Source organism: Gallus gallus, chromosome 9 (genome assembly GCF_016699485.2).
Source record: "Gallus gallus isolate bGalGal1 chromosome 9, bGalGal1.mat.broiler.GRCg7b, whole genome shotgun sequence".
NCBI lineage: Eukaryota > Metazoa > Chordata > Aves > Galliformes > Phasianidae > Gallus > Gallus gallus.
In genome coordinates, this window is record NC_052540.1 from 797,140 (window position 1) to 823,883 (window position 26,744).

The 26,744-nt window shown below is 44.1% G+C and overlaps 1 protein-coding gene and 2 non-coding genes across 14 annotated transcripts; all 3 read left to right on the forward strand.

The window, feature by feature from the left end:
* The first annotated feature begins 5,577 nt into the window (after positions 1-5,577).
* Positions 5,578-25,979, forward strand: ATG16L2 (autophagy related 16 like 2). 12 transcript variants are annotated; one of them, XM_004936938.5, is made up of 19 exons: positions 5,578-5,900; positions 6,440-6,533; positions 8,995-9,100; positions 10,303-10,376; positions 10,577-10,828; positions 11,578-11,643; positions 13,396-13,485; positions 14,241-14,297; positions 14,496-14,543; positions 15,254-15,356; positions 18,217-18,322; positions 18,441-18,511; positions 20,018-20,089; positions 21,571-21,691; positions 22,490-22,595; positions 23,013-23,162; positions 23,565-23,612; positions 23,984-24,085; positions 24,487-25,979. In XM_004936938.5, the coding sequence occupies exons 1-19, from the start codon at positions 5,786-5,788 to the stop codon at positions 24,578-24,580; spliced, it is 1,875 nt and encodes a 624-aa protein (XP_004936995.1). In that variant the 5' UTR covers positions 5,578-5,785; the 3' UTR covers positions 24,581-25,979. The 12 variants fall into 12 exon arrangements, with proteins under 12 accessions (XP_004936995.1, XP_004936996.1, XP_004936997.1 ...); XM_004936939.5 differs by having other exon boundaries at positions 13,399-13,485; XM_004936940.5 differs by lacking the exon at positions 14,496-14,543.
* LOC112533090 lies at positions 15,594-15,865 on the forward strand. The gene has a single exon (XR_003076860.1). It is a non-coding gene; the product is annotated as a small Cajal body-specific RNA 6 (non-coding RNA).
* Positions 18,895-19,156, forward strand: LOC112533092. Its single transcript, XR_003076862.1, has one exon. It is a non-coding gene; the product is annotated as a small Cajal body-specific RNA 6 (non-coding RNA).
* Positions 25,980-26,744: the final 765 nt, after the last annotated feature.

A 26,744-nucleotide genomic window follows, 5' to 3' on the forward strand; every position in this document is an offset into this window, starting at 1 on the left:
TACAGGGGATACAAGTAGAAGACAAGAAGGGAAGGGTATGAATTGTCCCCCAGGCACAGTACCTATCTGTAACCTAACTGTGTCCTTTATTTCAAGTCCTTAGAATAGCTGCTGTCTTGGTGTACTTATTTCCATGGAGACCCAGATGTCAGAAATGTTTTAATTGCCTGGCTACAGCATGTAGTGTTGTAGAACACGGTGACTTTTTAACACCAGGTTTCTTGCCTGCACCTCATACATCTCACAGGTTTGCTTGTCCCCTTAGCTGTGAAGCCATCACAGGATGATGCAAAGGCTTCTTCTAAAATGCTGTAGTGGCAATTTATTTCCATCCTGGTGAAGGGGTCGGGTCTTACAGAAAATGGCCTATGGAGGAGTGAAAATAGGGGAAGGAAAAAAGAAATAATCGTGAGTTATTTGCCCCCATAAATCAAGGGGGTAGTTTTGACATGGTTAGAAATGATGTTGCTTAGGCCTACAGTCTGCTGGGGCTGAAGGAAACTTTTACTAAAGTTATTGCCATGTTCCTGTTAGTTTTTGGCAGTTCCTGTTACACTAGTCCATATCGTGATTGAAGGATGTATTCTCCAGGATGAACTGATTTCTCCCACATACAGCTCCATAATGTTGTGACATTCTAAAGGCTGAGCTATTTGTGTGTGATTAACCAGTATGTGCCAGGAATAGTTTCTTGGCTGAGGTGATCCAGGGCAATTCCCAGAGGTCTCCTAACCAATGGCTCCAGATGGCAACAGATGGTTCGAACTGCACAGTATCCAAATGCTTATTTGCTATTTCCCTCATCTCCGCCTGAGTGAAACCCACTTCCCACTTTAGGACATACGAAGGGACTCCACCCCTCTCTTAGTTGTTGTCCCCCCTGGCTATAACACAAATTAGAGATGCAGCCAGTGGACTGTGCATTCGGAAAGCTGAGGTGACAGTGAGAGCTTCTGCTGAGCTGCAGTAAGAATCAGCAGTTTGGTGCCACGATACCCACCAGCTGCATCTGCACGGCGCTCATTTTGCTGAGGACAAAATATGTAATGAAGGACTTAATGGCTTTCTCTAATTCCTGCACGTAGCTGAAGCAAGAGGCAAGTGCAGCTGGAGCTGCATCCCACCCAGCTGCTCACATCTGCCACTCCGGGTCCTGCTGTCATGGGTGTGCTCCTGCGAGTGCTCCTCGAGGGGATCATTATGCAACAGCGACAGGATGCAAACAGTCCTTCCGACACGCTGCCTTTCCCCACTGTAGAAGAGGTGTTAGCTGTGGAGGTACGCGATGTTCTTTCTATATATATAAGCAAACCTCATATTATTATTCACATGAATATGAACAAGATCTTCCTAGCTCCACAGCGCGCATGGTGTTGTTTCAAACACGGCTCTTGGCAAGAAGTATTTTAGGATTGCATTTGTATTAAGACTTCTGAAGTCTTTCACCAGTTCTTTCATGGCTAAACCCCCAGTTGATGGATGAGACATTTCTTTTTACCTACTGCAATTTGCTTCACTTTTTGTGATGCATAATGAGACAAAATGTTATCAGAGGAATGTTTGATCTCATTATGCATCCCCGAATTTCTCTGAGCCTCTGTTCTCAGTTCATTACCACGATCCTGCTTTATTAATATTATTTACAGATCATCTCTGTATTAGCTCCCAAGGCAACTAAACAAAGGGTGCATTAGATGTGCAGGGCTTAATTCAGCACTGCAGAACCATCCGCTGGTTTACAGTGTCATGTGTGTGAGGCCGGGGTTTGTTTTTGTCCCCATTCTGCTTTATTTGATTTTGGCCTCTAACGATGAATAAAATAAAGCTTTGCCCAAAGAGATTTGGTCGCTGCAAACATGCAGAAGGGCTTCGACATGTCCTTTTAAATGAAAAAGCACTGACATTCTGCAGCAGCATTCAGAGAAGCGCAATCAAACCTATACTCTCAGAGCTCCTGTATTGCAGGAGATGCCATGCAGACCTGCTGGGAGCATCCTAGCCTCAGCTATTCTGTGCTTCTGTGATTGTATTTAAATGAAACTGCTGATGGTGATCTGCTACACAATATGATTAACACTTTAATACATTGTTTGTCAAGGTCTGGACTGCATTACGTGCAGACTAAATTAATCTTGCATATCATAAAACATCAGATTGTACTAAGTGAGATAGAGATGGCAACGCGGCATTAAATGTTGGTCTCTGGAAGAAATGAATGACCGGGAATGGAGGAAAGAGACAGGCTCCAGCAGGAACGTTTGCAGGAAGGCGAAGAGGGGATCTGAGGACTAAGAGAGAATCCAGGAGAAGCGGGTGGCTGAGAGCAGTATCCAACAGAAACGGTTTGGCCCAGAGGAGGGAAGAAGGAAAGACGCAGCAAAGAAAATGGAAAAGAAACAATAGACCTTTGCAACAGGAAGGATGAAGCATCAGCACAGAAATTACGCCTGCTCTGTGCTTTACAGCAATTTGCATCTTCACGATCATAGCTTGTAAGCATAAATAAAGCAACCAAGCGTGGGATATATTTCCTCTTCAGAAATGCAAACTTGAAGATCCAGAACAACCTAATTCCAAAATCTTCCAACTAACTTAGTCCTTGGTAAGATCGCTTGTCTTCATTTTCTGACACCTCATATTTGCATTCTGCTCTCATGTTTCCCATCAGCCTTCTCTTTAGAGTAAGTGATCCCAACTGTTTACATCTTTCCTCTGGGTCGTGTTTTGGTCACCCTAGATTTTCCACATCATTCCTGAAATGTGATGGCTAAAGCTGGGCAAATCACCAAAAACCTTGCTTTTGCTGATCAGAGTGGAGGGATCATTTCATGTCTCATGCTGATGATGGCCCTGCTTATCTCCTTGTCATGAGGTTTGTCTTTTTCATGATAGTGTGCCATGTCTGACTTTTGTTGGGCTGGTAAACCAATACAAACCTCAGATGTTTTCCTACAGATCTCTCTGCCTCTGTCTGCTGAGTTCCTCCTGCCTGAGGTGTAGAACCTTGCACTTATTGCTGTTGAACAGCACCCTGGTTGCCAAGAGGGTTTTGGACTAGAAAGCTGCTCTCTCATACTTGCAGTCCTCAGTCTGCAACACCTCCGTGCAAAAGTGCTGAGTGCATGTCAGCAGATTGCCATCAGAAACAGCAGTGGGTTCAGAAACTCTCCCAAAATAGACAGTGTCTTCCAGGAGTGCTGCACTTACACAAAGGGCCAAGCACAAAGACTCAAAGTGAAATTCTTCTTACAAGCAGAGCGTAGCATAAAGCTATAAAAGCATAAATCTGTAGTGGCACTTTCTGGCTGATATAACACAGCGTTAGGCTACATGTAGGTATGCATGTCCAGTGCAAGCATCTCTTCCTTCCCAGCCTTTAACATCTGAAAAGCCCTCCCTGTGTTTCCATCCATCTATTTTCTGTCTGCTGAAGAGGATTTTTCCTCCTTTGCATGGATGTGTAAGTACCAATCCCACCGTACGCTTCGTATGGCACACAAAGTTTCAGCCTGTATGAATACAGGATACAACATACTGTCCTTGGAGGTATTATTTTTGCTTTTGAATCATAAGATTTGTTAATTTTCTTAAATTTTTATACGTGAATACAACGAACTGGCTGTGGTGGAGCCACTTTCAGCCTGAACCAGCTGTTTTATCCTGCCGTTCCTGCAACCCTTCCTGATAGAAAAGGGCAGCAATATTAGGGTGACAAAGAGCAGAGATCTGTTGTTACTGGAAAGACTGCCAGAAGCTTAGGCTGAATTTAAGAAGAAAGGAACTTTGTACTGAAGTGGGAAAAGTGGTGCTAGTAGGTATTGTAAAAATCAGGATGTTTTGCCCACAACGATTCTGTAATCAGATTACAGGAAGGAGATATCTTTCGCACATTGTGATTTTTCCAAGATTCAAACACAGACAGATGACTATTTAAATCTTTCCCTTAGAGTAGTCTAGCTATTATTTTACACCTATACAGTGTTTTCAACAACTTATGTAATGCTTGAGGGCGTTTCATTTTTGGATGCCATTTCTGCTTGCACCAATTATTTTCCCTATTGTGTGTTACTGAAAGAAATAGTGGACAATTACTTTCTCTCACAGTCTCGGTGAGAAGAGACAACTCTCAGAGATGAGCTGAAGGACTTTTGCTGGGGAGGCCGAATGAAAGCAGGTGGCTGGCAATTCAAAGGTAATGTGAAAAGATTTTGGGGCTGATTATATATTAAGGCCAAAGTAAAAGCCCCGGGAAAGGAGTAACCGAGTCTGATCTCCATTGTTCTGTACTTCTGTCTTCTCCCTTCTCGGATTTCATGCTTGGTTTCCTCTTTCTCTGCAGAGGATTAAAATGGATGGAAGATGGGAATGGATGAATTTCTCAGCACTGTATGTCAGGAGTCCAGTAATTCTATCAGCAGCACTAAGACCTAAGCATGCAATTACAAGCAACTTTACATTTTTCAACATCTGATTTGATTTTATGATTTAAAAACAGAGGGGAAAGCAGGCCGTGTGCTCACACTTGGCCAAATTAGTTGTGCAGACAACACACAACTTTCTGTACCGTGTTCCCAGTAGGACAGAGCTGTGCACGATCTGTTATTAGCTCAGCCAGCGCTGCTCTCTCCTCCGGTGTAATAATCTGGTGAATCATCCATTTTATTCTGTTACAATTTAATAATTTCATCTTCACTCATTTACTTAAAAAGAAAAACAAAGCAATTTAGCATCGTGCAAGACAAAAAGCCCCATGAAGGCCGCCTGGCTTCAAATTAAGTTACAATAATGAGGTTACCTAACACATTACCGAAGGCATGAAGCAGTGAAAAGCGAAGCTGTGAAGCAAGATGTTGTGCATTTTCACACTGGCCAGAGTGAACAGGCTGTGCTGCTGCAGCAAAGGCTGCCTGTTGTTTTTGCTGTGTTCCAAAGCAATTTCATCCCCAAACCCCAAAGTGCAGCTTTGGGGTCACCTTCTTGGGCACCAGCCCAGCCCACCGTGCCCACTGCCCAATTCCCTCAGTGCCACATCCCTACAGCTCTGAGCACCTCTAGGGATGCTGACTGCCCCGCCTCCCTGCGCAGCCGTGCGGTGCCTCACTGCTCTTTCTGAGAAGGAATGTTTCCTAATACCCAACCTGACCGTTATCTGGCACAACGTGAGGCCCCACGTGAACTCACAGCTCCCTGCCACTCGCAGACAGACCCGAACTACGCGCTCCTCACACAGGCGCCTGACTGATACGCATGCGCCTCTCCCGAGGGCCCCTTCCTAAAATGGCGGCGCGGGATGGATGCCGTGAGCCCGCGCCGCTCTCAAGATGGCGGCAGCGCGCGGCCCGCCTTGTTGCGGAGGGCGCGCAAAATGGCGTCGCGCGAGGTCCCTTCTCCTCAGCAGGGTGCCACCCACGCGCCTGTGGCGGCCGACTCCGCGCTTGTAGCGCTGCCCGCCGCGAGTCAGAAGCAGTGCTGGAGGTCGGCGGCGCCGGAAGCGGTTGGATTGGAAGGCGGTGTCAGGCAGCGCCGCAGACAGCCTCTGTCGCGCTTGCGGTGCGCCGCTGAGCTGCGAGGACCCCTGACGGAGCGCGGCCGCGGCGCCATGGAGGGCGTGGGGTGGCGGCTGCGGGCCGCGCCGGGGGATCCCCGGCTGTGAGAGGCGGGCTCTCGCCCTACCGCGGGCCGGGAACCGGCGTCTGCCGTTCCCCAGGGAGCCCAGCCGCCCGCCCCTCCTCCGAGCCGCTCATCGCGGGCGCCGCTCCCCGAGACGCCCTTTCCCGCCGCGGAGATGGCGTCGGGGCTGCACGCCGCCGGCTTCCCCCCCTGGAAGCGGCACATCGCGGCAGAGCTGCGGCGGAGGGACCGGCTGCAGCGGCAGGCCTTTGAGGAGATCGTCGCGCAGTGTGAGCGCCTGCGGCGGGCTCTGTGCCTCGGGGTTCCTGTGGGACAGAGGAAAATCGCGGGGCTGGGGGCACCGGGCCTCGCTTATCTCAATTCCACGAGGGCGACGTGAGGGGGTGTCCCAACCGAGAAAAGTTGTGGGTTGTTTTGTTTTTTAATTTAAATTTTTGTGTGTGCGTTGTTTTATCTGAAGAATAAGTAGTTGCTTCTCTCAGCACCCTCGTGCGCGGCACTGCCTTGTGTTGTGTGTGGTGATAGCCCAGCACTGCTCTTTGCTGTTGGATCAGAGCTGCGAGGAGGTTGGACTTTGCACTTCCAACTTAGGTTTATCATATATCAATACCTGTGAGCCATGGCAGCCTTCTGCCGAGCACAGCTCCTGAACTAATGAGGGGCTGGCCTTGGAGTTGAGTACTGCCCAGCCAGCAGCACACCTCGCTGTGGTACAGGCTTATGGCATGTTGTACCACATTTAGGTGGTGAAGGAACATATGGGAATCTGGTTTTGCTCTTTGCTGATTTTTCTTAATTGTTCTTTTAGATAACAAGCTGCTAGAGAAGTCGGACCTCCACGCAGTGCTGGCTGATAAGCTGCAGGCAGAGAAGTATGACATGCAGAGCAGACATGAGATCAGGTATTTGTGATTACTTTGTTGTTCAGCTGTCTGCCCTGCCTGCTGTAACCATGGGTTGATGTGTTGCACAAGTGTCTTCTAGGCTATGACAGTAGCTTACAGCTGAGTAAAGTGGGGAACTGGTTGAACTAAAATAAAACTTAGTATGAGAAACTTACCTTCACAATGAGAGGGCTGGAGCACCTCTCCTATGAGGAAAGGTTGAGGGAACTGGGTTTGTTTAGCTTGGAGGAGAGAAGGCTCGGGGGAGACCTCATTGTGGCCTTCCAGTACTTGAAGGGAGCGTATAAACAGGAGGGGGAGCAGCAGTTTACGAGGGTGGATAGTGATAGGACAAGGGGGAATGGTCTTAAACTGAGACAGGGGAGGTTTAGGTTGGATACTAGGAGGGAGTTTTTCACCCAGAGGGTGGTGACACACTGGAGCAGGTTGCCCAAGGAGGCTGTGGAAGCCCCATCCCTGGAGGCATTCAAGGCCAGGCTGGATGTGGCTCTGGGCGGCCTGGGCTGGTGGTTGGCAACGCTGCATATAGCAGGGGGTTGGAACTCGATGAGTGTTGTGGTCCTTTTCAACCCAGGCCATTCTATGATTCTATGTGTTTATGTTAATTGATGGAGAAAGATCAGGCCAAATTCTGGGCAGAAAGCAGTTTGTCACAGACTCCACCTGTGAAGGTGGACCAGACTGAGCTGCTGGTTCTGTTGTTATGTTGTACTCTGATTGTACTCTGACTCCTAAGACCTTCCACTGAAAGTTGCATGAAGGCAGCAAAGTATTGCAGTGCAGAAGGAGACAGCTGTCTTACTTGGAATCTGGAGGTTCAGTGATACCACGTAGGTTGGGCAGAGCGGGGCAAAACATGATTGTGAAGTGTCAATCCAAATGTTTCCTATGCTTAAGAAACAAAAACCATATCATTTGCCTGCTTTTAGCAGGCTTTTATCAGAAACTCCCTTCTAATGTGGGAATAGCACTCTAATGCTGCAGGTAGCACTCATGCTATTTATTCTTTTGGTGCCTGAATGCTCTGCAAACCAATTTGCTGGTAGTGCATCCATTGTCTGGAGGGCACATAAATGCCAGCAGGCAGAGACTGCTGTCTTCTCCTGTTGGCTTGACTGAAGAAAGGGCTGCTCATTAGCTCAGAATTACCTACTGCTGTAGGAATTGCAGTCTCTGTTGAAACTGAAAAAAACTGTTGAAACTTGCTATGTGACTCAATGCTGTATGCATGTGTTTCTTATTCCAATTAGACAAGTAAATATACTTATGTGTTCTTGTAAGGAAGGAAGAAGAACTGATTCTCCTGGAGTTAACAAATATATGAAAGTTGTCAAGAGTTTTTTTGATGGCTGTAGTTGTCCTGAACCATCTTTAGTTTATTGGAATCACATTCTGGTTGAACACCTATTCCAAGAGATGAGACTGGGGGTAGAGGAGGATGAGAAGAAATGCTCAGAAAGAACATCTTCCAAGTAAATACTAAACTGAATTATAATACTGTCCTTGGTATGTATCAGTTTGTTCAAACTGAGCAAATGTTCTAGTGCTAAATAGGTGAGGAAAAATGCTTTTAATCAACTTCCAAGGTAAGGAGGAATATTAGATCTGGCTGCAGGTGCAAGTGTGGCTAGCATTATAGGGCCTGGTGGGTGTTACCAAAGGACTTGGCCTCTTACCTGTCCAGACACACCGTTTGTTCTTTTTGTTAGCACTGTGAGACCTTCCAGCTTCTGAATAAGTTGTCTTTCCCTTTGTGTTGTTTTAACACTGATTGACTGCAGAAACAGACGCTTGCAGTTTTCCTGTTCTTTTTGTCTGGTATTATAGCAGTCAATTTGAAATTATTATTTTGAAAAGCTGTAATTAAAAATTGAGTTGCATGGAATCTGTGTGCACATATATTGCATATATATGCTTTTGAAAAGCTAACGTCTGCTCCTCTGTGTGTGCTTTCAAAGATGTGAGCGATATGCGTTACAGTTGTAGCTGTTTTGGAGGTGGGAGGATGGATATTCACGTTCAAACAGAAGTTAAAAGAAACCACCTTTGTGCCATGGGAGGCTAGAACATAGCTGGGGCAGTGAAGAAGGGACTTGTTAAACCTGGGACAGTAAACCCAAGGGACTGGGAAGAGATCCAGGTTCCCTGGCTTGTGGATCTGTGTCTCTTAAATGCTCTCTTTCATTTGGGTTTTAAGTCTGTTTTAGAAATGTGCAAAAAAAAAAAAAAAAACCCAAAAAGTAAATCAAGCCCTCAGGAAATCTGATTTTGCAATACTATATAATGCTGGTGAGGAGTGAGTTGTGGTGGAGCTAGCTGTGGTTTAGTTCACAATGAATGGGCTGCATCTCTCGTGTGGTATAGAATATCAAAGGGAGATGGTGTCCTGAAACTGAGTGGTCAAAGGCATGAAAGCAGCTGTATTCTGGTTTGTGACCTTCTTCCTCTCTTACTCCAGTCCAGGACATGATGGCACATGGAATGATGCTCAGTTGCAGGAACTGGCACAGCTGAAGATAAAACATCAAGAGGAGCTGACTGAGCTACATAAGAAACGTGGAGAGGTTGGAAAGTCCTCTTGTGTTCTGTATGCTTCAAACATGGCCCTGCATGAATGTGACATTGATTGTACTGAGATCGTTTGTCTTTTTTTCATCATTTCATATGCAGTCTTTTTAAGCAATTCATAATAATAATTTGGAGATGGTTGGTCGTTCAAACTGACAGCCAGGAAATAAGAGGATACATTATCAGCATAGTACTGTTTTTAAGAAGAGCTTAATTTTGTATTTCACAAAACGTTTTTAACTGTAGTTATTAGAGGAGGAAGGAACTAATCTAGTTGAGAGCTGCAAATGAGCACCGGTTCTATGCTGGAAGGATTTTCAGTGAGGAAAGAGTGAGAGAATAGCTGGCTGTGTGTAGTTTCGTTTGACTCTCTTGCTTTGCAGGAGCACTGCTGAGTAAGAGTGGACAAAACAAGTGCAAGCAGAGGTTGCACTAATACTAAATGCCTTAGTATTAGACTGCAAAGGGAGGGATCACTGTTTCTACCATGTAAATGCAGTAGGGAGCCTGGGGTTTTTTGATATTTTTTTTTTCTTCATTGTTTTTTGATATTTTTTTTCCTTTGGATAGAAAAACATGAGCGCTCTGCCTACAGATTTGGGTGTTCAGAAATCACAGCAGAGGAAAGAGTAAGTCTGGGAGCTAGTACCTGAAAGTTACTGCAGCCTTTTGTAGGGAGACAGGATTGACCTGGAGAAAGTTATGCTCCTTTGATCATACTTCATTGGAACTGTAGAGGAGCTCCCATGTCAGTAATCATGAGCTTCTCAAAGAGTAGACAGCTTACTACAGGAGACGTGTATTGACTAGACAGAGCGCTACAAATTCCTGCTTCCCCACTCGGTGCAGTGTCCTAAGCCACCTGCTCAGCAGGCACCCTTCTCAAAGCTCAGTTTTCCTCCCCAGGGGCAGCTGAGGCTCTGCGCCCTGTGGAGTTTGCTGGCTGGGTAACTAGGAGTTGACAGCAGCAGTTGATTAGTGTTGGCCTCTGCCCCTCTTGTTTTTTGTGTTCTGCAAAGACTCCATCAGTAGCTTTGTTTGTAGAAGCAACAAACAAATAGGTATGGAAGGCAGAAAGAAGACATGAAAGATACTCCTCATGCTTGTAGATTGGTCTGTGCTCTCGCTGAGAGCTGCTCAGCATACGTTGTCCAACTGACAACCCTGCACTTCTGTAATGTGTTTCTCCTCTCTGTAGTTGGCCCAGTCTGTAATTGATCTGAATAACCAAATGCAGCAGAAGGACAAAGAGATGCAGATGAATGAAGCAAAGTGAGTAGGAACAGTTTCTTCTGTGTGATTGTTTTGAGATGCAGAATTCTGGTTGGGTTATTTGTTATGATACTCCCCAGGAGCCTTACCCATGGGCTAAAAATTCCTTTCTGCGTTGTAAATAAATAAATAAATAGTGCAAAATGATGGTACAGACTTGAGAGATTCTCACTGTTCTATAAATTTTGTCGTCCTTTCAGGATTGCAGAGTATTTGCAAAAAATCTCTGAACTGGAAACTGAGTGCCAGGAACTACGCAGCAAGCTACAAGATCTTGAGCGAGCTAATCAGACACTGAAAGATGAATATGATGCTCTCCAGATCACCTTCAATGCCTTGGAGGAGAAACTGAGGAAAACAACTGAGGATAACCAGGAGCTGGTCTCACGTTGGATGGCAGAGAAAGCACAGGAAGCCAATCGCTTGAATGCAGAAAATGAAAAGGATTCAAGGTGAGATAATCTCTATTTGATAAACTACTTCTGAATATCGTCATAGATAACTGCGTGTGTAGAATAAAACAACATTCCATTTAATCCTTGAGGTCTGTGAATTATTGCACAATGCAATGAGAGTCCAGAAGTTTGCATTCCTTCCTCGGCCAGCACAGGCAGATGCTTTGTGAAGACATTTCAGTCTTTTAAATGAATAAAACGTGTTCTTTTCATTCTTGAACAAAAATGAACCATGGCCTAACAGTCATAAATCACACTCCTTTTGTTGGTACTAGATTTGCAATTTTGTTCAACTCGCATTCTGATAATACAGTTTTATCTGTTCTTTTTATACAACCAATTGAAATGTTTCTTTACATCCTGCCAAAAGGAGAAGTTGCTGTGAGACTAAACCGTGTAAAAGCAAGTAATTTTTCTTCCAAATTGCTTCTGTTTACTTTTCAGCTGACAATATTTGAAGGCTGAGGCCTTTAAGACAAACCATATAGTATGTAGTGCTTTTGTATTATCATTATTAACATCACTTTTTAAGCTCTTGCAAGTATTTGCTCTGAGCAAATCTGCTTTCCTATGGGCCACAAAAGGCTGATGTGCTGAAGGTGTGCTGTAAGAGTGCCAGTGGTGTGATTTTTTTTTAATTATTATTATTATGAAATCCATCAAACCTGCACATGATAATCCTTGAAATAAGATTGAGGAAGGCTGTTTGTTGTTGTTGTTTTCAACAATCGTTTTTCTTTTCTTAGGAGGCGACAAGCAAGGCTGCAGAAGGAGCTAGCAGAAGCTGCCAAAGAACCCCTGCCTGTTGAACCGTAAGCAGTCTTAATGTATGGAGTTCCTCCATACCGGAGTAAATTTCTACTGCAGAAAACAATCCAGAAAAATGTGGACTGACTTCTGGCAGGCCATAAACGGTCATCTTGAGTCTCTTGTCCTTTGCATCAGCCAGCAGCACGTGAATATTCACTGCCATTCACTGCTTATTCCTAGATGGTCTTCCAACAGCTGACTGAAGTGTGCAGCTGGTGGTGTGTGTTTTGTGCCAGGTTGATGAGGTTATTACTACTTAGGTTAGTCAGATCTAGCAAAACTACTTGGTGCACTGCCACTGGTTACAACTGAGACAGTCTTCAGAACTCAGTGCCAAAGCATTGTGCAGGCTTCTTGATATATTCCCTTTGCTGCATATTGGAATCACCTTAGAGCTTTGTGCTGCTTGTCTTTGCATATGATAGAAGCAATGGAAGAGGGCTTAGGCAAAAATCTAGGGTAGGAAGAGCATGTATGTAGGCAATATGAGAGAACTTGCAGTAATTGGAGGGAAATTTGAAACTGTAATCAGCAGTACAGCTAAGATAGCACAGTTTGGTTTGCAGCTTTTCCAGAAATGTTTAAATGCGTCCATTCCCTTAGCTTGTTGAGCTGCAGGTCCCTCTGACAAGATTATCACTAACCTCTGTGTCCCAGAGCAGTGGCCAGTACTGCAGTCTTTATTTGATGTAAACACACACACAACTTAAGCATTACATTCTCCACTAAATAGTGTTGCATGGAGAGAGGAAATGCACATGCCTTTGGCTGCTTTCTCTGCAAAGCTAATTCTATCTCCCGAAGTGAGACCTTCCTATTTCAGAGCTGAGCTCAGAGGTAGCTGTGGCTCAACAGTCTGAGTACTTTACTTCCTGTTGTGGTGGTGATGATGGTCTTAATGTTTCATAAATCCTTTGCTTTGAGCTGCTGAGGAGTTAAAACAAAGCCTGTCCTCTTTGGCTCTTTTACATCTGAGATTGTCTTGTCTGATGGCAGACATTGGTTTGTACTTAAATGCTGGGTTTTAGCACCCTGATTACTCATATGTCATCAAGTTGACGCTGTGTTTAAAAATAGCTTGTCCTGCAAAATCAGCAGTGCTTTGAAGGAGGACTACTGGACTGTCAGAGCCCATGATAACTGGCCAGCATGTGCTGAACAGCTTAGCTGGATTATTTTTATGGCATTTATATTGCGACCTCACCATTATATTCAGTTATACACTAGCATGTAGGTGTGACAAAGTGGCCCAAAATATCCCTTGTGCTTACTGGAGCAGCACTTGGAGTTCAAACAGTATAGAAAGTATCAAATCCAGTTTGGTGTGGATGAAGAGACAAAGTTTAAACCCTTGTGGGTCCTTATTGCGTATAGTGGGCTGCATGCTGAAATGTAATGCTGTAGTAAAGAGAATCTGGAAAGGGTGCTATCAACATCAATGTGAAAGGAAAAAAAATTGTCACAGAAGAGTATAACTGGCAGTTTAAAAGAGAAAATTTAAATGTAGATATTGTACATAATTGTTTTCCTGCATTATTGATAATAGGGTCTCTGGCAGGGACAGCCAGATAGCGTTTGTGTTGCCTTTGTCTGCTTTTGTGACACTGCAGCTCAGTGAAGCTAAGTGGGGCTGGGGTCAGGCACTGGTGGATCCTAGAGCGGTATCATCCCTTCTGTTCAAATACTTCAGGAGGTGGTCTCTCTTGAAGGTTCTGTTGGCTGAAAATGAGGTGTGTTCTGTTCTCTCATTTCAGCAGGGATGATGACATTGAAGTGCTTGCAGATGAAACCTCTGATACAGCTGAGGAGACATCTCCAGTGCGAGCTGTCAGCCGAACACCCAGGTTTGTAGCCTGAGACATCTTTGTTTCCATATCCTTGGGGAAGAACAAGGGGCATAAGAGATTTAGAACAAACAAAGGAATAGTGTTGGAATATTGCTTTTGATTTTCACTCTTCTTTATCTGGAATGCAGTTCTGTGCTTCTACCACAGCAGTAGGGAACTCATTACATACTGTGTTCTCTGTCACTGTGTTCTAGCTATGTTTTTCCTTTATTGTTTTAACCAAACAAAACTAGTGTCTAAATATCTGTAATGTTAAAACAAAACAACAAAAAAAGGTTTAAAAACAAAACTAGACTATAAGTACTGCAGTGCCAGCTGTATTCTCTGTATTCATAGAAGATACCAACATGGCTTTGCAAGTAGCTAGGCATTGGAATTCTATTAAGTACTGAAAAGATCTTCACCTGGATTAAATGCATTTTTTTTTTCTCTAAAGTAGCAGTGAGTGGAAAGTAAGAGGTAATGATGAGAGCATGGATAATTTTATTGAAACTACAGACTTGGTAAATTGTTATGTCTGGACCCAGTAATTCATGGGGTGGATGTTGAGGTGAAAATGAAGAAACTCCACTCACAAGTGATGCTCTGAGCTGTAGTTTTGTACTGCTGCCTGCCTTTGGGATTTTCTACCTTGGGACTGGGTCTGTGGGGAGGGAGCCTTTCCAGAAACTTGCTGCTATGAACTGTGTTTATGTTGATCTTTATTTGGAGAAGCTCTTCACAAGGTTTAAATCTGTCCTCCCCTCCTTCAGTAAGCGACTCTCCCAGCCAGCTGGAGGCCTTCTGGACTCTATCACTAATATCTTTGGGTAGGTTAGAACACTTGCTCCTCTTTGTTTTTTGTACTGGTTTCAATGCATACAAAAAATCTTGGTGATGCAAGGAATACAAAGAAATATTTTCAGCCTTTCTTCTAGCTTCTGCCTTTTTTTTTTTCTTTTTTTGTTCTCCTCAACTTCCTGTTTCTTCCATCTTGCCGTGTGCTGACCTCTGACCTTTCCCTCCAGTCTGTCTGAGTCTCCCCTTTTGGGACATCAGTCTTCCGATGCTGCCAGGTGAAAATATTATCCCTCTTAGTCCAGCATGTAAATGTATTCCATTGAGTTAACGTGGAGCCAAGCTGCATTATCCTCATTAGATGTCAGTTATCACTATTACTGGCTAGGAATTATCTATGGTTGGAGATACAATGAACTTCTCTTTGTGGGGAGAATACATGGGTGTTTTTCTTACTTTCCACTGCATTTAGTTCCTTTATTAGAGCTATTTTAAAATAAACCTCTAGGCTTTGTGCTTGGTATCAAGAGTAGAGCCAGCCTTTGTAAGTCAAGCCCTACATTAGGAGGATGATCTTTGCTTAAATGGTGCTGCTTGAGCTTTGGAATGGAGTGTTTTGCTGCCTGGAGTGTAATGCTGCAGTGGTGCTCAGTCTCCCTAGACAGAATGATGGAGTTGCAGTCTCTCCTGCTAAACTCAGCTGCAATCACTCCCATGTTTATTTCCTAATAGAAAAAGATGACTGTTTCAAAATGAGGTCAGTATTCAGATCTGGTAAAATATCTGGTGTACTATGAGATATCTAAGGCCGTAAGTGATGTAGTACTGTACAATAAATGTCATTTTTGAAAGACTGGATAAAAGGAAGTAAAAACCCAATTGTTTTATCACTATACAGTGTAGTTAAGTGGCAGGTACAGATCTGGATGGACTCAAGAGAAAGCATTCCTTTCTGTTTGTAAAATCTTCTTACTCTGTTTCGCATCAGGAGGCGTTCTTTGTCCTCGTTTCCTCCTCCCCAGGATAATGCAGAGCCACATCCAGGTGCCAGTAAAGAAGTGAGAGTGCCCACTACTGCCATATGTGTCTTTGTAAGTACAGAAGGAATTACCATTTTTACCATCCCTTTTAGTATCTTTGGAGGAAGCAAATTCTATCTGTATCTTGGATGCTGGTCTCTTGAAACCACTGCCATTAACTTTGCCAAACAAGAAGAAATTCTTGGCAGCATGGTTCATCCTATTTAATACTTGCTCAAGTGCTTTTCAAAGCCAGCATGCTCCCAGGTGTGATTCTGTTCAACCTGTGTTTGATGTCTGTTTTGCTGAGGTCGATGATGACTTAGTAAAAGGTCTGATGGCACTGGGAAATTGCACACCATTACCTTTTTGGCTCCCAGCAGTCTTTGTTCTGTCATGCCATAGTAGAGCTATGACTGAGAAAGTGATTGCTGACAGTTTGGGATTAATTCAGTGCCAGCTCCCCACAGTGAAGGAGGTTTTGGTGCTGAATGTCATCCAACAGAACTGGTTGAGAGGAGCTCATGGTAGTGGTGTGCCTTCATTGGTTGTGCATGATCTAAAGTTTTCAAGCTGAGACCTCCTCTACGTGTTGCTTTGGCCTCGCAAGGCAGAACTTAAACCTCTGAGCTGGGCATTGCCTTCTGAAATGAAAGATAGTGTGGTAAACTGTTTCACAGAGCAACTGTTCAGAGGCTTCTCATGAACTTTCTCATGCAGTCCATCAAGTGCTTTCTCCGTGGATAAAAAGCAATTATTTTCATCCAGAAGAGGAGGGGTCATATAGAGAGTTACTGTAGCATGGAGGCTTGTGTGTTCCTGGTCTTCCCTGTTACTGTCTTTAATGGAGGTCATAGGGTGGAGGAGGAGTAGTTATATTACTGAAGCTGAGAATGGGGTCGCAGCCTAAGTGACAGCCTGGAGCTGGCTTGAATAAAGGCACTTATCAGGAGGTGTTTGTGGCTACAGTAAATGGTAAAAACCTCCTTCCACCTTCGGCTGTATACAGCAAGTCCAGTTGATTGACAAAATTACTTATGATTAACACTTCAATATCTAGGATGTTGCAAAGCTATGTATGAATGAGGTGCTCAAGAGCCACCTGTTTCATCTTTCTATGAATTTCCTCTGATGTCATCTGAACTTCCTAGAGGGGCATAGCCAATCAGCTCCATGCAGGGGACATACCAGAGTAAGCTATGCTGACCCTTAATCTTAGAAACACAGGGAATGCTGCCCTATTCTGATTCTCACCTTGCTCCAGTAGGAACAGTTGCAGTAGCAAGTCTATCACAGTGACTTGGTGGAGGTGATGCTTGGTTACCAGTGTAATATTGGAAGGAAGAACTCCCTGCTTCTTGTGTGGAAGCTTATATGTGCCTTCTGGAGATGATCTGTGTTGTATTTCACCTTCTGTGTTTAGAGCCATGGTGGAGCCTCACGCATGTCTAGGTTCAGTGGAGCGGTGCAGAGCATTCCTAAAATGAATGCAAGGACTCTGTACCCAGGAGTTTGGCAGATGCTGGAAAGTTGTTATTCCAAACAGTGATCCGTACCTCTCTTTGTAGAGCTCAATAGAAAAAGCTGGAATGGGAGGAGAAGGTTGTTGTGTCAGCCAGTACAGTGGGACATAGCTGCTGGGCAAGGATTTTAGCTAGCTTCATTTAGAGTGTTTCTTCAGTACTTGCAGGAAGACCAGACTTGAAGTGTGATGACCTCTAAGTATGAGCTGATGGACCAAGCTCAAACAACAAGTTCTAGCAGAAAAACATCTCCCTAAAAACTGATTTCAAAAGAGCACTCGGTGATAATTCTTGGGTGGGGTACAGGGGAGAGGAAAAGAATGCAGCAGATGAGTTAAAGACATGATATTCTTTACTGGAGGAAATAATGGGCAGGTAGTGTTGTATGGCAAACAGGTATAGGACCAGAGAGATTATCACACTACAAAGGAGAAATGAAATAAAGATCTTACCCGTGTCCTGGGCTCATGGAAGGGCTCCAAGTTGGGAGTCAGCCCTTAAATGGGGACTAGGAGGGGTGGAGCCAGGCTCCACTCAGGTCACTCAGGTGAAATTGTGTTCACCTGTGCCCCTGCAGCTGACTCAGTGCTCGCCTCAGGTGGTCAATCAGAGGTTCAGGCCATGATTCAACTGTTCCCATACAAGTGTAAAGCTGTAAAATTGACAGGAAAAAATAAGGAGATCTTAATACTAAAATTCTTGTAGGTTTTTAAAGGTTAAGAATCACACTTAAGCAGGCAACTCAACCTTCAAACATTATTCTGTGTAAAAGCAGAGGTGTTGCTGGGCCTGCTAATAGGAACTATGGTATAAACCCAAGCTTTCAGTGGGAGCAGGGCTGTTCCAAGCTGCAGCTGTGCTGTTAGCACTTAACTGCCAGTATGAAGCTGCATTATCACTGATACAGTAAATGAACACACTTTATTTGTTATGCTGTTTTCAAGCAGGCTTTCCAAGGCCAAGCCTGACTCGTGTCAGGCTGGTTGGATTATGTTCCACTGCTGGCTCTAGATGGAAAAATAAAAGGTTGATTTCCTTCTGCAGTGTGTCACCTCTTAATGTTTTCTGTCCTTTCCTTACTTTATTCTGGTATAACTTAAAATAAAAGTCTTTGCTTTGTAAGTTCAGTCTGTGTAAGCTTTGTCAAGTTCTTGGTAGTATGATGTTGCTGTTGAGTCCTTGCTGGTGTTCTCCTTTGTATGCCTTGGGGCTTTTTAGATAAGGATCAGCATTTTTGCTCTGCTTGTACACAATCAGCCACAGCAGAGATTCAGCCTCTGACTTTGTTTCCTATATACTGCTGAAAAAGCTGCAGCTGTGGTGCAGACCTTGAAGCTCTGTCGCTTTCTGATCAGTGCTTTTTGGATCTGTGCATTTCGGGTAGCTGTTCTGTTTCTTCTGCTCCCCAGGATGCACATGACGGGGAGGTGAACGCGGTGCAGTTCAGCCCTGGCTCCCGGTTACTGGCGACAGGAGGCATGGACCGTAGGGTTAAGCTCTGGGAAGTCTTGGGAGGTAAATGTTTTTGCTTTGGGATAGTGTGGGGTATTAGATAAACTCATATTATAGTTCACTTTGTGTCAGCTTCTGTTCTAATCCATTGCTTAAGTTTTGTTCGTCTTTCTCTGTGCAGATAGGTGTGAGCCCAAAGGTTCCCTCTCTGGTAGTAATGCTGGGATTACAAGCATAGAGTTTGATAGTGCTGTGAGTATCTGTGCAATATCCACTGTTTGTAATTAGGAATAAGCTAATTGATTTATGTTATGCTCTGCTATCACTTTCCATTCTGATGCTTTGAGAAGTTACCTAAGATAGGAGTTAACACTTAGGAGAGTAACTGCAAATGGTTAAAAAATGTACAAGAGCTGCAGTCAGTGTAATTCTCATCTTGGCTTTGCAGTTCAGATTATAAGCAGTTCAGACGTTGGCTACTATGGGCTATTATGATGAAACTAAAATGCATCAGGCATTGTCTAATATGAGACATTAATCTTCAGCTTCCCACTAAAGCTGACACAGCAGCACAAAAGAAAATACACTGGGGCTTTATTTTTGTGAAGCTTTTATTTTCATGAGTGCTTTGTTGAGGTCTGTGATGAATAGTAAAAGGTCTGATTGTCCCAAGACTTGCTCTTCTATGGCCTCTTCTCCCAGCAGTTTCTCCCCAGTCATGGCACAGCAATAGTATGACTGTGGGAGTGCTTGCTGACAGCATGTGATGTGTTCAGTTCATGTTAACCTGAAGTATTGGAGACATGACTGTGATCAGCATCCCACAGACCTGCTTAAAGGAGTTGGGGTTTTGGCTTGTTATATCTGGACGTATGATCTGACTTTTCTGCTGAGACCTCTTCCATAACCCGGTGTTTTACTGCAGAGTAAGACCAAAGCTGAAGTAATTTTTTCCACCCGCTGATTCTGCATGCTGAACTTTACTGACACACACACCCAAACCACCATCCCTTTGGACATCAACCAGCTCATGAGATTTGCAGGGGTTGTTAATCTGCAGGATAAACTAGTGCTCAGGTTATGTATGTCAAGATGAACACGTTTGAGGTGACAGCTGCCTGAGGTGAGATGCCAGTGGGCCTTAGGGACTCTTCTTTGCCTTCAGGGAAGTCTTTGAGTTGCATGGGTCTTTAGGGATGGATTTCTCCCTATTTTGGATGACTTGGAAAAGCACTAAGCCTACAGTCATGAACAAACCCATCTACCTGTCCATGAACAGATTTAGCTCTTGGAATCTTACTTTGAAACATTAGAAATGTAATGAAAATTGCAAGATTCGAGCCAATTCCACTGTGAGGAACTTAGGATAGATGCAGGGCTTTTTCCCTGTGCAAAATGAATGTGAAAGGAATAGATGAGGGCAAACTAGATTTCATTTCCTCACTGCAGTAGTGGTGGGCAGAAGGGGAAGGAAGGAGGTACTTTGCTGTCTGGTTATTGTTATTCCTTTTATCTATAGTCATGATTCCACCAATCACTGTCACCTTTTGCTGAGAAGAAAAGGCCATGACCTTTTTGAAAGCTGTCACACTGGCTTTCCATGCTGTTATACGCTACCAGGTTTTAGTTTTTTTTATCCTTTTGTTTTCCCTTGGCATGATAGCACTAATACAGCTCTAATCACTAATTGGAAATGATTTGAGCTTAATTTTCATATTGACTAGCAGAAGTGGTTTTAAACTAAACTTCTGTTTACAGGGTTCTTACCTCTTAGCAGCCTCAAATGACTTTGCCAGCAGAATCTGGACGGTTGATGACAATCGATTACGGGTGAGTCTCCTGATGCTTGGGATAGCTTTGTCCTGCATTTCCAGCTTTGTGTCTAATAAGAGGCAGTGTAATCTTTACCATTGTGCATTTACAGATGCTCAGCAATTCCTGTTATTAAACAGATGTTTGTTTCTCTTAAATTAAAGAGTCTTTGCAGCAAAACCTAAAATCTAATATTGGCCTCTGCACAGCCTTGCAGGAAACTCCAGTTGCCACATCTTTGTAATACACAACTTTGCATCCCTCTCTGTGGAAACTTTAAAGCTTCTTATGGTTCATGAAGAACCACTTTAATGCTTTAGCCTCCATCTAAAGAGAAGACAGCTAAAGAAGGGCTTGCAGCAAAGGGTGGGTTTGTTGTTTTTGGGGGGTTTGTTTAAGTCAGAGGTAACATTCTTGAAAAGGAATCTTAGGCCTTGCTGCTAAAGGCAGCAAACTGAAGGACTTGTGAAGTTATTCTCTGTCTTTCAGAAGATCCCTCCCTTCTTCCCACTTCCTTTGTACTCAGGTTCTTATCCTACAGTTTATCTCAGGCTTAAGGAAGGATTTACCTGTGGAGAAAAAGAAACAGTCTCATATCAGCTTTCTATAAAGTTTTGTTTATTATCATTCCTATTGACACTTCTCATCAGTTTTTTTAGGAAGATGCTATTGATGTGTTTTGAATCTCCTGGCATTTCACACATCAGGTATAACCTGCAGTCACATTATCATTCGCTGGGTAGTTGTCAACATGGAGAAATCAGGTCTAATTCAGGAAAGTTGTAGTATACTTTCTGAGTTTTTAAAACAACCACAACAAAAGCTATAAACCCGACATTTCTCCTGTGGCTTTCTTTTCCCCCCACAGTTCTTGCTTCAGTCACTCATTATTTGTTTTGTGATTTGACGTGTAAATATTCAGCAGTTGGAAGTGAATGCAGTTCATGTTCCTCAGCCCCCCTGAGCCCTCCTCTGCTCTGGATGAAAACAAGCAGTTATGGAATCTGCTGTAGGGAGTGTTTCTGAAACCCTTGGTTGTCTCAGCTTTCACGGCTTGAGGGTATAACAGTAGTTGAGATAAGATATTTCCTGCTATATCCTTGAGAGAAGCTTGTTATAAAAACCATTTTCAGCATGCTTTCCCTCTCCTCGTTTCTCCTGCAAGGCTGTGGTGCAGTTGCCATCTACCCCTGAAGTGTGGACATGCTGGAATAGGAGAGCTCGCAGGTTTCCTGGTAGCTGGAGACCCTGCAGCCAGAGGTGACCCATGTCTCAGGGCTTCAGGCTGAGCTCGGTGGTACTGAAAACTCCAACACAGTGTTGATCACTGTTTAAATGTCGCAGGGGGGGTGGGGGGGGAAGGAAATTCAAGCAAGGCTGTAGATGTGCAAATTATCTGTGAAGATTCTTTGTGAAGTTGTCTAATACAACCGCTAAGCTATGAGAAAAGGAATCAAATGGAACTGTGCACTTTGCCAAGGTGAATCTCTTTTCCTCAGCACACTTTGACAGGTCACAGTGGTAAGGTTCTGTCTGCCAAGTTCCTGCTGGACAACGCGCGCATCGTTTCGGGAAGCCATGACCGGACCCTCAAGCTCTGGGACCTCCGCAGCAAAGTTTGTAAGGAAGCTTCACTTCTTTCAAGCATGTTCTGTGCTCCTAGTGGGTGTAAATGGGAGCGTTACATAAGACAGATCTTCTTGCTAGTCTTAAAAAGCAAAAACCGGCGGCGGTGCTATTTTCTGTTGTTGTTCAAGTAATCAGATTCCTTCTGTTTGTTACCTGAAATAAGAATAAGAAATCATGTATGCAGGAAGCACTGTTAATGCTATTACATTCACAGCTGCTGCGTTCTGTGAGCTTTCTTTGTTTATCAGTCCATGCTGTGGGTATTTTTGTCTTCCACTAGAAGCTCGGAGCCAGCTCAGAGTGTTTTTAACCTGGAGGTGGATGGAATTGTCTTGGAAATGTGCCAGATTTCAACATCGTGAATGAAAGAGATGCTCAGATTCTTTGGGATAAATGTTTTTCTTGGTCTGCTCTTCTACCGATGGCTCTTAAGCCCGCTTGCACTGGGAGAAAAATCAGGATAGCTTTGATACCTGAGCCATGAACATAGGTCATGTTGGCAGTTTCATGTTTAGCAGCGGCAAATTATAGCTGGCTAAATAGGAAGTAAAGCAGCTGTCCTAGGAACATTTAAAGAGATATTAGATCTAGCAAAGGAGATTGAGAAGGGCAAAGAGGTTAAAGACTTAATTCGGGATTATACTAAGACAGTTTGCCCTGTGGCACTCCATGGGCACAGCGTTGTGCAGCTGCGATGTTCAGGGTGTGCGTGTATGGCATAGTGATTATTTTCTGATTCCCTTTTCATCAGCTTGTATAGAATTCACCACTGACTTATCCTTTCTTTAGGTATAAAAACAGTGTTTGCAGGATCTAGCTGCAATGACATCGTATGCACTGAGCAATGTGTAATGAGTGGACATTTTGATAAGAAAATCCGTTTCTGGGATATCAGGTAAAACCTGTGGGAGGCTTTGCACACAGTGGGGATGATTATAGAGTTGTTGTCAAAGTAATTCTGAACTCTGGGCTGCTTTTCTTCCTCAGTGTAGAAGCTGGAGAGACTGTTCTAAGTCTCAGAGAGCTGATGAAAGTGAAAGTACCTTTTATTACTGCTTTTACTACTGTTGGTTGAGGAGGGAGGGCTTGGGGCTTCATATATGGTTTTGGATTGGTGTTTTTTTTTTTTTTTTTTCTCAAAAGGCAGTCTGTTTCATTGTAAGTATTTTGCATTGGTCATTAGCCTGCTTTCTAGACATTAGTTTTCCAGAGGATAGAGCTGGGAGTAAGGTAGTGTCTGACTGTTGGCTGGTCGTGTTTTCCACCAAGTGGAATCTTTTTTTTCCCTTACCTCCTTCCCATCTTTTCCTAGGACTGAAAGCATAGTAAAAGAACTGGAGCTGCTTGGAAGGATCACAGCTCTGGATTTGAACTCGGAGCGAACAGAGCTTTTGACCTGTTCCCGTGATGATCTACTGAAGATCATTGATCTGCGGGTTGGTGCTGTCAAGCAAACATTCAGGTGAGTGTGCCCTCCACAAGAGCACTGTGAATTTCAGAAGCCAGGCTTGCTGGTATCTCTCAGGGTTAGACTTCTTTCAGTGTCTCCATGGAGAAAGCAGTCACCTAAGTTTTTTCACTTGAGTAGCAAGTTTCTCTGCAGTCTAACAGCAAAAATCTGTTATGGCAAATCTTTTCATTTGCTTCTCTAAAGGTGGTAGGTTGGTTTTAGAGGTCCTTGGCCTAAGGGAAAGGGCTACTTCAGATGTGTCTGAGGGGTGGAGTATGAGAAACAGAAATTGTGATAAAGGGGTACTGGAGTTTATTCTGAGCCATCCAGAACCTTCACTGTGCTCTTTATTAAGAATCTTGAGATCCATCTTCTGATAAATGAAGTTACAATTATCTGATTCTATCTTTTCAGTGCCCAGGGATTCAAATGTGGCTCTGACTGGACAAGAGTTGTGTTCAGGTAAGATCAGATACAGGGAAGATATTCTCTGATTAAATCTTATCACTCACTTCTGGGGATTCATGATGCTTGGCTGTGCTGTCTCCATTTACAGCTGGAAAAACTTGGGACAGAGTTTGTGGTTTGTCCACAGTTGCCTCTTGGTCAAGACAGTGCACCTGTAGATGTTGATGAACTGTCTTGGAAGCTTTCTGATTTATGAATTCATTTGCTTGTTAGTGCTAACGTGTGGTAACACAGATTTGTTTTAAATGATGTAATACCAAGTTGCTTGCTTAGGAAGCTGAACGTGGAATGATGATTTGTGCTGATAAATTGCTGGCGTGATGAAAATTTGTTCCGTGCCTTCAACTCCTTCTCTGATCTCATAGTCCTGATGGTAACTATGTGGCTGCTGGTTCAGCTGATGGTGCCCTCTATGTTTGGAATGTACTCACTGGGAAGTTGGAGAGAACTCTTGCCAAGCATCACAGGTGAGGGAAAGCTGCCCGTTCTGTCTGAAGCAGGATCTGGCTTGTGAATATAGATGAGAAAGACTTGTGGTCATAGAGCTTTACTGTTTGGGTTGGTGTGTGAGAATTTTAATACGCAGGTTCTTTGTGTATTCATGGCATTGCTTTCTAGATTGACCAAAGGCTGTGTTTATTATTGTCCCTAAGCTGACACATGATTCTAATAAAATGTATCTAATATATTCTGAAGAAAGAGTATCCCTCTTAGGCTTATCAAAAGCAGGACTCTCCTGAGAGCAGAGAATGAAAGTGTTTGTTCTGTCATAGTCAGGATACTGTATTATTTCATTTTCTTCTTAAATGCTGCTGTGGAATTTAGCTTTTTTTTTTTTCTTTAAACTTACACCTGGCTTCCGTTTCAGTTCTCCCATCAATGCAGTCGCGTGGTCCCCAGCGGGTGCCCACGTGGTCAGTGTGGACAAAGGAAACAAGGCTGTCCTGTGGTCTGAGTTCTGACTGGATGGAGGGTGAGAGGCAGAGCTCCCGTGCCTCTGTGTGTGGTGGTGCTGGTCCGTGGCTGAACAGAATGGAGACCCCAGCCCAGATCCATCCTGAGCAGGAATATTAACAAGTGCGTGGGCTTCGCTTTCTGGAGGAAAGTTCTAAAGCAATGGAGAAAGAACCTGAGTCAGAAACTTCTTATGGCCGTAACCACGCTGTGGCACTCAGACTCAGCAAGGGATTAGCTGTTCTGGATGGTGAATGCTACTTAGTCATGCCTTTACATGCAGTATCTATGCACCAATGGAGCTGAAGATACTAGCGGGATTCCTCACCAGGCAGCTGTGCCAAATACCCTACCACACAAATGTATCTACAGCACTTCTGAGTTGGAAATGTTGGAAAGAAGTTACAGTGTATGCTGACTTAATGCACGCTCTGTCTCCTGTGTTCTGTTCTTGTGGCCTAGTTTAGGTGTGGAGTGAGAAGGTCCCGAAACGTGGACAGGTCCTGGGCAGTCTGAAGTGCTGGAAAAGCTTTTGTAGAGAGTTTCCAATGGCTCTGGCAGCTCTGCTGCTGAGTTACCAACTCAGTGCGGAGCTGCTCTGATCCTGACACAGGTTCTCCAGTGCTGTCATGCAAACTCCTTGTATCGGTTTTGTATGGACATTGTCCATTCTTCGGGACTTCTGCACCCTTTTGTTAAAATGCCCTTCAACTGTCAGAGTATCACAAAATAGGAGATTTTTAATCTTTTTACTCCACAGGCAATTTGGTTACTGGGTTTGAGGAGGGAGAAGTTCAACTTCGGCTGTGCTGCTGTGATGAGGAATGTAGTCGTACTGTGACTTCAGTACCTGCACATAGATGCTTGGTCCCCTTTTCGGTTCATCCGTCCTCTGCTGAAGGCTGTCAGTAAAACACAGGGTCAGTGGTGTTCAATCCCAAATGCATTCTGTTGGTGCTGGCCATGCCAGGCCACTGGCCTCCTTCTTCAGCAGATATGCAATATTCCTGTGTGCTGAAGCCCTCTCTGTGCTGTGGAGCAGTGTCTTCCTGTCCCCGTTTACGCATCCAAAACCACAGTGTGGCTGGCTGCGAGCTACCTGGTACAATTGCATCCAGCCAAACCTTTCCACATCATCTGGGCCTCTAGACAAGCCACCAGCGTCGTATTGCCTTTTTATTTGCACTTTATTTTCATCTTTCCTGATTATGTTTTACTAAGGAAGTGTGTTGTTTGGAGGGGCTGGGTTGGGGGGCAGCTGCTCTAACAGGCATCTCTCTAACCCAGCCTTTTGTTCAGGCACCTTCTGTAGAGGCAACTAGAGTATACCAGGCAAACTTTTTATTTATTCAGCTGCCCATAAGAACTTGATTGTAAATAAACCCATGTTCTGCTTTTAAAACCTCACACTGCTCCGATTCATTGATGTCTCTGTTTGTGTGTGAGATTTTGTTCTGAATGAGCCAAGGGTGGGAACTGGGAACGTCTTTGTTTTGTTTTCCTGGTGAATTGTAGGTTTGGGTTCAGCTGCATTGTGGGATTTGGTGTAGAGGGGGAAAGAGGATAATACTCTTAGCAGCAAGCTGGGTGACCTGCAGATACAGCCTTGCCTTGCCCTGTCTTAGCACTGCCTGAGACTGAAGGAGGTCTCACCACATTAAACAGGTACCCCTGTCCCTGACAGATTGATCTGTTGTTGGATGTTTTGGATAAGTTACTGAACTAAGGAAATCATCATTGTATTTCAGACACTGCTGCGAACAGAAGGCTTTATATCCTTTGGCACTTGAACTGCTACCTTATTGGATTTTTAAAGCAGTGATAAGAAATGCTCGTTTCCAAAAACATAAAACCCTTATTGAATAAAGCTCTGGTTGCTACTTCAGAGTAATGAAACAAGGCCTTCAGCTGTTTTTGTTAATGAACAAATCTCCATATACAACCACGAGCCTTAACTGACTGCTCTTCTCTCTTTGCTAAGACAGGAAGCTTTGTGAGCAGCTCTTGGATGTGGAAACCAGAGCAAAAAGGAGAAAACCCACACTGGCATTTTGAGGCATTTTTGGAGACCGTATTTTCTCCTGTCTATTGCTGTGGCAGCAGGTGCTTCTCAGAAGGCACCTACCAAGATCCCAGGTGACCTTGGGTTGCTGCAGAAAAACAGATTGCTGA

Coding starts and splice junctions, on each gene's coding strand:
- ATG16L2 (XM_004936938.5), top strand. CDS start 5,786: ATGGCGTCGGGGCTGCACGCCGCCGGCTTCCCCCCCTGGAAGCGGCAC. Junction 13,486..14,240: donor GCTGTCAGCCGAACACCCAG/GTTTGTAGCCTG, acceptor CCCCTCCTTCAG/TAAGCGACTCTCCCAGCCAG. Junction 23,163..23,564: donor GCTGTCAAGCAAACATTCAG/GTGAGTGTGCCC, acceptor CTATCTTTTCAG/TGCCCAGGGATTCAAATGTG.